This window comes from Nelumbo lutea, chromosome 6 (genome assembly GCF_056320005.1).
Source record: "Nelumbo lutea isolate HS-2025 chromosome 6, American lotus-T2T, whole genome shotgun sequence".
Classification (NCBI taxonomy): Eukaryota; Viridiplantae; Streptophyta; class Magnoliopsida; order Proteales; family Nelumbonaceae; genus Nelumbo; species Nelumbo lutea.
Genome location: NC_142689.1, coordinates 51,942,332 through 51,952,136, shown reverse-complemented (window position 1 = coordinate 51,952,136; position 9,805 = coordinate 51,942,332). Strand labels below are relative to the sequence as shown.

Here is a 9,805-nt window from a genome sequence, read left to right as displayed (position 1 = left end):
GGGTTACCAGATCCAGCCCGGATCCAAGAGCCTCCAATTCGTTAATAGAATCCATCATCCAAAGACAATGGTCATGAACTTGTTGGCCCTTGGACATCTGTGCGGTCATGAACTGTTTCAAGACCTTCTGTCGAGTAGAACAGTTCTGCTCTTCGTACATTGTCTTGAGACTGTCCAATATGTCTTTGGAAAATTTGATCTGATCGAACTGCCTCTGTATTGGATTATCCAATGAGGCAATGATATAGCAGTGGGCAAGGGAGTTTTTTTTCTCCCATTCTTGGTATTCTCTTCTCCAGGCCTCAGAAGCCCTATCTCTCAGGCGATCCGGGGCAGGATCCTTGGCCACCTTATCCAACTTCTCAGAGGTCAGGACCAGCATGAGGTTACGATACCAGTCGGCATAGTTTGGGCCCTTAAGTTTATTGTCGTCAAGAAGCTTTGCAAATTGTCCATTTGCCATTTTCTGGAAAAAGAGCAAACATCAGTCCACAATCTAATTTGATTCATGTTCATTACATAGATATGGATTTTAATCTATGTTCCATTCCCATTTGTTCACCTCTGAGATTTCCCTCTTATCTCAGTGACGAAGACAGTGACTTGTCTCTGGAAATGTGGGAAACCACATAGGGTGCATGGAGCCAACTATTTCAACTGCAAAACCCCACACCTTTCTATGAAGGATCATATCCACTCATCATATGAGCTTTCCCTTTGGCCTTTGTCAGACAAGGTTCATAGCCATTTTAGGTTAAACCTTTCTATTCAATGAGTGCTTACCCATCATATTCGTGAACGCCAAGGTACCGTGAGAGAGTTCCCATTTTCTGGTGAAGCCCCTCCCACATCGGTATATGATGCCCCTATCTATTATGAAACACTCAAACAAATCCAATAGCAAATGGATAACCCATTTTCTAGTGCATTTCCTCATTACTGAAGGATTCATCTTCATGCTAATGATGGATGGCCTTTAGAGAGTTCATCATATGAATCTCCCTATCACATGCACTCATATTACTGGAGGGAACAAGAATTACACCCTAGTAAAGTTTAGGTCAAATGAGAGTGGCTCCCACTGACTTTCATAAAGCCAGATTTCGGTGGGCCCTAATTGGCTAGGGTTCCGCACGTATCCTATTCAGGAGGTGTGGGGCTCACCACTCAGGGAAATCATCCAATGATCTTTAGGGACACATTGGCAATGATGTGCATTTAGCCATGGTGTGTGCAAGAGCCACTGTCGAATCTGCATGGACCAAGTACTTATGGCCCATTAACGATGCACATCACACATCCATACATCACACGTAGGGATAAATTGATCCAATCAATTAAATATCTGTAAAGCCCATAATCAAAGCCTATTTTAATCCATAACATTAACAATTAACATTATCTAGGTATATTGACTGAATTAGGGTTTAGCAGTTTGGCCCATATAGCTTTCCTGCAAATGTGGGCTTTTAGCAGTTTTAACAATTTAAAACTAGGCCTTATAGGTTGGGCCAAATTAAACTCTTAATTAATTATCAATCCTTAGGCCCATTAGTGGGAAATTAGGGTTGACAATCAGCCTTGATCAAACCCTAGATTCGGTCCAACCAGTTTGGACAAATTTGGTTTGAATGGGTCTAGGGTTTGATCTTTAATTAAAGATTTAATGCAAGAAAATGATCTAAAATTAAATACTGATCAAAGAAAAGCAAGAACCAGTCAAGGAGGGCTGTCCGCAAATCACATCCTGCAAAATAGAGGTTAGATCACAGAATGCAGTTTCATAAACTACAAATCGCAAATAGAGATATTCCCATCTGTGAAATCTCCTTCCTGCACCGCCATCTTCGATCCAAGAATAATAAAATAGAAACCCTAAAAATTCTATTAATATTACATCAGATCGAATCCTATACATTCAGTCTAAAAAATAAAAAATTATTTTACAGACCAAATGTAATAAATAAATCAAGAAACTGCAAATCGTAGTTGATGGAGGTAGATTTGGCCCAACCCCTTGGCTGTGCAACACGTGGCAGCAATCGGGTATGACCTGGCAGGAGCGTCATCTCGGCATAGCGACAGCCATCCCAAAAAAAAGCTCGAGCTCCCTAAGGAGAGGCCCCGAGCTCCCCGAAAGGAACCCATACTTTTCAGGAGGTGGAACCTGAGCTCTCCCTAGAAGTCCCGAGCCTTGCAAGGAACCCCACAAAGAATGAAGCCCAGACTAACCCACCCCGCAAGGAACCCGTACTTTCCAGGAGGTGTACCTAACAAGGAAGCCTGTACTCTAAGGTGGCGTGCCTGGCCGATCAAGGATTTGACAAAATGACAACTGTACTCCAACGACCACCTGCTACCGCCATCTTAGTTGTTGTAGAGATGGCCCTGACAAAGAAGACAGTGGCAGTTATGCCTACCCCCCACAGAGGCAGTTATACCTGATCTGGCAGAGGCTTGGGAGTGAGTGCACCAGGGTAGTTATAAAAGGCCCACTTCCCCTAGAGTAAAGGTATGTGATATTTTTGCGCCTTCTGGTCTCAGAGTCTCTCATTCTTCTTGCCTTCTCAAGAGTACTAACTTAAGAATTGGAGCATTCCCATCGGGTTCCTCCCCCGGAATATCTTGTTTCCTCCCTGTTTCAGGCATCTCCTGCTCCGTCAGAGGCAAGGTTACCGGCAACTAGGACTGATGAGAGAAGAATTTATCATATTTTTATCCATAATTACTCTGTCTTTCATACTGAATTAGCACTTAATTGGACTCATATTTCTGTTCAGGGCATGAAAAAAGGCATCAAGAGCAAAGAAAGACAAATCGGATGATTTTTCACAATTTCAACATCATTCAGTGATCTGGGCCTAACTCGCGTCTCCGAAATCTGAATGGGCTAATTCAAGACCCACTGGAAAGATAAGAGAAAAAGCCACAACTTCTGTATTTTGGGCTTTCACTGATTCGGCTTGCATCGAAGTCAAATCCGGGACCAAATTTGGGGCAATTTCATAGGAAGGCCCAATTCGCAGAGGAGGTCTATTACGAATCCAAGAAAAAGAAACTAAGAAGAATCCTTCCAGATCTAAATTCTTGATATAATCTTAGAGAGATAAAGGGATTGAGTTCATTAGATAAAGAGATAAGATTAGAATTAGGATAGGACTTTCCATTCTTGTAAGATTAACTTCAAGGGGAAGTAGGAGACCACCCCCTCCCCTTCAATCTATATAAAGGAGGGGGCAGACCAACTAAAGTTATCACACAATCACTCAATCACTCACTTCCTGATTTGAATCAAGAGGCAAGGAGCAATCAGTCAAGAAGGGTTTAAGAAAGGTTCAAGAATTCAAGAAACATCAAGAAGAAGGTGGCGGCAAGAAGAGGAGATCTCAGCACCATGGGCGAATTCAAGAGTTCTTTCTTCCCCTTTGTTTGTTTCAATTCTTCCATCATGAACTGGTTGGTTTTCTTACTAGGGCTATGGGAAGCCTAACCATGTTAACAAATATATTTTAATCTTCTTGATTTATCCAAGATTATGATTTCCATATAGTCTATGAATTATTGTGCTTATTGCAATTAAGAGTTTGGCCACCTCTTAATTGATTTGTGTTATGTGAATGAATTGAGAGAGGAATTCACATAATTGACAGAATTATTCATAGTGTGAATTGAATGGTATATAGAGATATATATACATGATTCATCTGAATTTAATGGTTTTCTTGGACTTAATGAACTTCCATCTTGAGAGCTCTACTCGAGAGATCGAAGGGTTACCTGATGGGCGTAGGTTTAGTATATTTCGAGAGAGAATATTAAATAAATTTGGGAAAATCTCAGCTTATGGGAATGACAGTTAGTCTTGGATAATCGGATCCATCAATATTCATTACATTGGTTAGGTGGACCAAAAGTCTTAGCGATTTCATCATTTGCATATTCGATTAGTGATCACCCTTGTTTTTATTTTCTTTGTTCTAGTTTTATTTTCAGTAGTTCTCGCTCAATCCTAAATTTTGATTGTCCAAATAATTAGGGAAAACTGCCATTCTAATACTTATTTTGTTAAATCCTCGTGGGAACGATATTATTATACTACTTGATAACTAGTGAACTTGCTAGGGTTATATATTTATAGCTATCAAGTTTTTGGCACTGTTGTCGGGGATTTAATCCTAAAATAATATTAGAATTTGTTAACCTTGATTAATTTGGACTTTTTATTTCTGTTATTATTTTCTTTTTATTTGTTTTTATTTCTGTTATTATTTTTGTTTATTTGTTCAAATTCTGCTGGTTCAGATTACTATTGCAAGACACGCACTAGATAGGAAGGATTAGTAGAATTTGATCTTGAGATTGAAAGGACCCTTCGCTTGTTGCAAAGGGCCAACAAAGGAAAAGCAAGAGAAGAGGTTGTTATTTGCGAACCAGCCATAGAGATAGGAGAGATGGCAAAAGGAAATCGCTCCCTCTTGGACTATTCTTGTCCAAACATTGATGGGGCGACATCCAACATTTGCAAGCCTAACATCCATGCCAATAATTTTGAAATAAATCCTGCAATAATTCAAATGATCCAAACTAGTATTCAGTTCAGTGGGTTACCAAGTGATGACCCTAATGCACACATCGTTAACTTCCTTGAAATATGTGCTACCTTTAAACATAATAGAGTTAGTGATGATGCTATTAGGCTAAGATTATTTCCTTTTTCATTGCGTGATAGAGCTAAAGATTGGTTCAACTCACTCCCTGCAAGAAGTATCACCACTTGGAATGATCTAACCTAGAAATTTTTGGCTAAATATTTCCCACCCTCCAAAACAGCAAAGCTAATTAATGATATTACTACTTTTGCTCAATTTGAGAGGGAATCCTTGTATGAAGTATGGGAAAGATTCAAGGAGATGCTTAGGAAGTGTCTCCACCATGGGATACCAATTTGGCGACAAATACAAACTTTTTATAATGGTATTACCCCCTCTAATCGATCCATTATTGATGCAGCCGCAGGTGGTATGATCATGAGGAAAACTCCAGAAGAAGCATATGACTTAGTGGAGGAGATGGCATCAAACAGCTACCAGTGGAGCAATGATCGAACCAATCAAAGGGGAGTACACCACATAGATTCCTTTGCATCCCTATCTGCACAAATAGCCAATCTAAATAAGAGACTGGATAATTTTCGTATTGTAGCCATTAGTACAACATCTAGCATGTCATGTGATTTATGTGGTCAAATAGGACATGCCAATTCTGATTGTCAAATAAATAGTCATTTTATTTCCCATGAGAATGCTAATTTTATCTCTCATGCTAGCAGGACAAACTATAACCCATATTCAAATACATACAACCTAGGGTGGAGGAGTCATCCAAACTTTTCATGGAGTAACAATCAGCAAAAGGCACCCATGGGATTCCAACCACAGCCGCCCCCACAAGAAAAAAAGAGCAATTTGGAGGAGATGATCTCTAAGTTCATCAACACTGCTAAAACAAAATCCCAAAGCCATGAAACATCAATTAAGAACTTAGAGGCTCAAGTGGGGCAGATCGTGAGCATATTATCAGAGAGGAAAGAAGGAAGGCTACCCAGCAACACAGAAAAGAATCCTAGAGAGCATGTGAATGCCATAGCCTTAAGAAGCGGGAAGACAATCGGCGAAACCCAAGAAGACGACAAGGAAGCTGAATCGGCCAATCTGCAAAAGGAGAATGAGGGAAGTACCCCTAAACTAAATTTACATTGAATTCAACTCCCTATTCCCTACCCAAGAAAAGTTTTGAAGGCCAAATTAGATAAATAATTTGAAAAATTATTGGAAGTGTTTAAAAAGATTCACATTAACCTTCCTCTTCTTGATGTGTTATCACAGATGCCCAAGTATGCAAAATTCCTGAAGGAGGTGATGTCCAATAAAAGAAAATGGGAGGATTGTGAGATGGTAAAACTAAATGAAGAATGTTCGACCATTCTTCAAAATAAGCTACATCGAAACTGAAGGATCCAGGGAGTTTCTCTATACCTTGCACCATAGGAAATGCTGAATTCAATAAAGCCTTATGTGATCTTGGTGCTAGTATAAATTTAATGCCCTATTCTATTTTTAAGAGACTTGGATTACATGAACTAACATCTACCACCATTACCCTACAACTGGTTGATCGAAGCATCAAATACCCTAGGGGAATAGTGGAAGATATCTTAGTTAAAGTAGGGAACTTCATCATCCCTGTTGATTTCATTGTGTTGGATATGGAGGAGGACAGATCGATGCCATTAATTCTAGGGAGACCCTTTCTTACAACTGGTAATGCTTTAATTGATGTACAAAAGGGTCAGCTTACTCTTAGGATTAATGGAGAAGAAATAATATTTAATGTTTTTCAAACCCTAAAGTATCCCAACACTAAAGAACATGAAATTTATGTAATCGACTCCATTGATGTGGTGGCAGTAGAAATTAATAAATCAAAGATAGATGACCCCCTTGCAAATTATCTCATTAATTCTAGTAATAACATGCAGGTAGTGGAGGATGAAGTAGAGGAGGTAATAAATTATTTAAAGGCCGGCCAAGAAGAGTGGAAGCCAAGAAAAGGGAGATTTCTACCGTTAGATGGGCTGATCTCCTCTAAACAATTATTACCCTCCATCAAAGCACCTCTAGCTTTGGAACTCAAACCCTTACCTTTTCATTTAAAATATATGTTTTTGGGAAACAGTTCCACCTTACCTGTAATTATCTCATCTGATTTGACAGGTCTCCAAGAGGAAAAGCTTGTGAGGGTACTCAAGCAACACATATCGGCCATAGGATGGAGCATTGCAGATATAAAAGGAATCAACCCGTTGGTATGCACACACAAAATTCTGATGGAGGAAGGCTGCAGTCCTAAGGCACAACCACAAAGGAGGCTGAATCCAAAAATGCAACAGGTGGTAAAGGTAGAAATTCTGAAATGGGTCGAAGCAGGTATTATTTATCCAATTTCAGATTCATCATGGGTAAGCCCCATTCAAGTCGTACCAAAGAAAGGTGGGATGATTGTAATTATAAACGAAAATAATGAATCAACTCCCACAAGAACAATAACTGGCTGGAGGGTGTGCATAGACTATCGAAAATTAAATGAGGCCACTAGGAAAGATCACTTTCCACTGCCATTTATTGATCAAATAATAGAGAGACTTATAAGGCACGAATATTATTGCTTCCTGGATGGCTACTCCGGGTAACTTCAAGTACCCATTGCACTGGTAGATCAGGAAAAAACCACTTTTACTTGCCCTTATGGGACCTTTGCCTTTAGGAGAATGCCAATTGGACTGTGCAATGCACCTGCCACTTTCCAACAGTGTATGATGTCATTATTTGGTGACTTCATCGATGACTTCATGGAAGTCTTCATGGATGATTTCTTTATTTATAGATCACCATTCGATGAATGCTTGCTTAATTTGGAAAAGGTACTCCAAAGGTGTGAGGAATCTAACCTTGTTTTAAACTGGGAAAAATGCCATTTCATGGTTAGAGAAGGAATCGTTCTAGGGCATAAGGTATCCTCCCGGGGCATTGAGGTTGATAAAGCTAAAATAGAACTGATTGAAAAATTACCTCCACCACAGTCAGTAAAAGATGTTAGGGGCTTTCTTGGGCATTCCGGATTTTATAGGCGGTTCATCAAAGATTTCTCAAAAATCGCCAGGCCCCTAACAAATCTGCTAGTTAAGGATGTGCCTTTTGATTTCAATGATGATTGTTTGCAAGCATTCAACACCCTTAAAGAGAAATTGGTTAAAGCGCCGATTGTATCAGCTCCTGAATGGGAACTACCCTTCGAAATAATGTGTGATGCAAGCAATGATACCTTAGGTGCAGTTTTAGGGCAAAGAAAAGATAAGAAATTCCATACCATTTACTATGCAAGTAGGACCATGAATGAAGCACAAAAAAATTATTCCACTATCGAAAAAGAACTACTTGCAGTAGTATTTGCTATTGAAAAATTCAGATCCTATTTGCTCTTATCTAAAGTCATCATATTCACTGACCATGCTACCTTGAGGTATCTGCTTGCTAAGAAGGATACAAAACCTAGGCTGCTATGATGGATCTTGTTGTTGCAAGAATTTGATTTAGAAATTAAGGACAAGAAGGGTAGTGAGAATATAGTAACTGACCATTTATCAAGGCTGGATGAAAAGTATGTCCAAAATATTGATAATTCAGCCTTGCATGATGAATTCCCAGATGAGCAACTTTATGCGATTAATGATAATAATGAACCTTGGTTTGCTGATTTGGCTAATTTTTTGGCAGGGAATGTGATGCCTCTTTACCTGACATATCAACAAAGAAAGAAATTTTTCTTTGATATGAAATATTACTTGTCGGATGAACCCTACTTGTACAAAATCTGCAGGGACGGCTTGACAAGGAGATGTATTCCTAAGGAGAAAGTACAAAGTGTCATACAATTCTGCCATGACAAAGAAGCAGGAGGTCACCATGGAGCATCAAGAACTACTTCAAAAATTCTTCAAAGTGGTTTGTACTCTTCAAACAAAAAAGCAGGAGGTCACCATGACAAAGAAGTAGGAGGTCACTCTTCAGAGATGTATTCAAGTATGTAAGTGCTTGCGATCATTGCCAAAGGACAGGTAATATCTCCCGAAGAAATGGGATGCCCTTGAGCAACATACTTGTCTATGAAATATTTGATGTGTGGGGCATCGATTTCATTGGACCCTTTCCAAAGTCTGTTAATAATTCTTATATACTTGTGGTTGTGGACTATGTGAGCAAATGGGAGGAAGCATGTGCCTATCCTACTAATGATGCTCAAGTTGTCATTAAATTCATGAAAAAATTCATATTTACTCATTTTGGAACACCTCAAGCCATCACAAGTGATGGGGGGAAGCACTTTTGCAATAGGCAATTTGAACAACTATTAAATAAGTATGGTGTTACACACCAAATTGCAACCCCATACCACCCTCAGAACAGCGGCCAAGTAGAAGTCTCTAGTAGGGAATTAAAGCAGATTTAAAAAAAAAATGGTTACCACATCCAGGAAAGATTGGTCCTTAAAGTTAGATGATGCACTTTGAGCTTATTGTACTACATTTAAAACCCCAATTGGGATGTCGCCCTACCAACTAGTTTTCGGCAAAGCATGCCATCTACCAGTTGAGTTGGAACATAAAGCTTATTGGGCTACCAAATTTTTGAATTTTGAATTAAGCAATGCAGGTGAGGCAAGGAAACTTCAGCTCAATGAGTTAGATGAATGGAAGAATCATGCTTACGAGAATGCCCGCACTTACAAAGAAAAAACCAAGGCATGGCATGACTCTCGAATTGCTGAGAAGGAGTTCAAGGAAGGAGATAAGGTGCTGCTCTTTAATTCTTGCCTAAAGCTATTTCCTGGGAAGCTGAAAACTAGGTGGAGCGGACCTTCTGTGGTGGCTAAGGTATTCCTGTATGGAGCAATCGAACTACATAATGATGATGGGAGTACATTCAAGGTAAATGGACAGTAGTTGAAACATTGTATTGAAGGAGAGCAACCCGTCCACCATGGGTCCATTCTTTCCTTAAAACCGCCATAAAAAGAAAGGTGAAAGTCAAGCTCATGACTTAAAAAGTTGTGGGAGGCAACCCATTAAGTTTAGTTATTTGTTTTTCAGTTTTTTTTATGAGTGTGTTTTTCTTCTCTCCTCGTATCTCACATCTGCAGGCTCTAAACGAGGCATTCAGGTAAGTCCTCTTAACTCTCTCTCCTTGTT

General features: G+C 39.4%; 1 protein-coding gene and 1 non-coding gene across 2 annotated transcripts; one reads left to right on the top strand and one right to left on the bottom strand.

The window, feature by feature from the left end:
- Positions 1-4,832: 4,832 nt before the first annotated feature.
- On the bottom strand, positions 4,833-4,939 carry LOC148848887 (small nucleolar RNA R71). Its single transcript, XR_016101539.1, has one exon. It is a non-coding gene; the product is annotated as a small nucleolar RNA R71 (small nucleolar RNA).
- Positions 4,940-7,327: 2,388 nt separating this feature from the next.
- On the top strand, positions 7,328-9,559 carry LOC148848886 (uncharacterized). Its single transcript, XM_088951373.1, has 3 exons — positions 7,328-7,940; positions 8,154-8,639; positions 9,270-9,559. Exons 1-3 carry the CDS (start codon positions 7,328-7,330, stop codon positions 9,557-9,559), a joined length of 1,389 nt encoding a protein of 462 aa, XP_088807499.1.
- Positions 9,560-9,805: the final 246 nt, after the last annotated feature.

What these genes read in the sequence shown, in the direction of transcription:
- LOC148848886 (XM_088951373.1), top strand. Translation starts at nt 7,328, where the DNA reads ATGCCAATTGGACTGTGCAATGCACCTGCCACTTTCCAACAGTGTATG. An exon ending in CCATACCATTTACTATGCAA is followed by an intron (nt 7,941 to 8,153) that starts GTAGGACCATGA and finishes AATTTGATTTAG; the next exon opens with AAATTAAGGACAAGAAGGGT. An exon ending in CTCTTCAGAGATGTATTCAA is followed by an intron (nt 8,640 to 9,269) that starts GTATGTAAGTGC and finishes TAAGCAATGCAG; the next exon opens with GTGAGGCAAGGAAACTTCAG.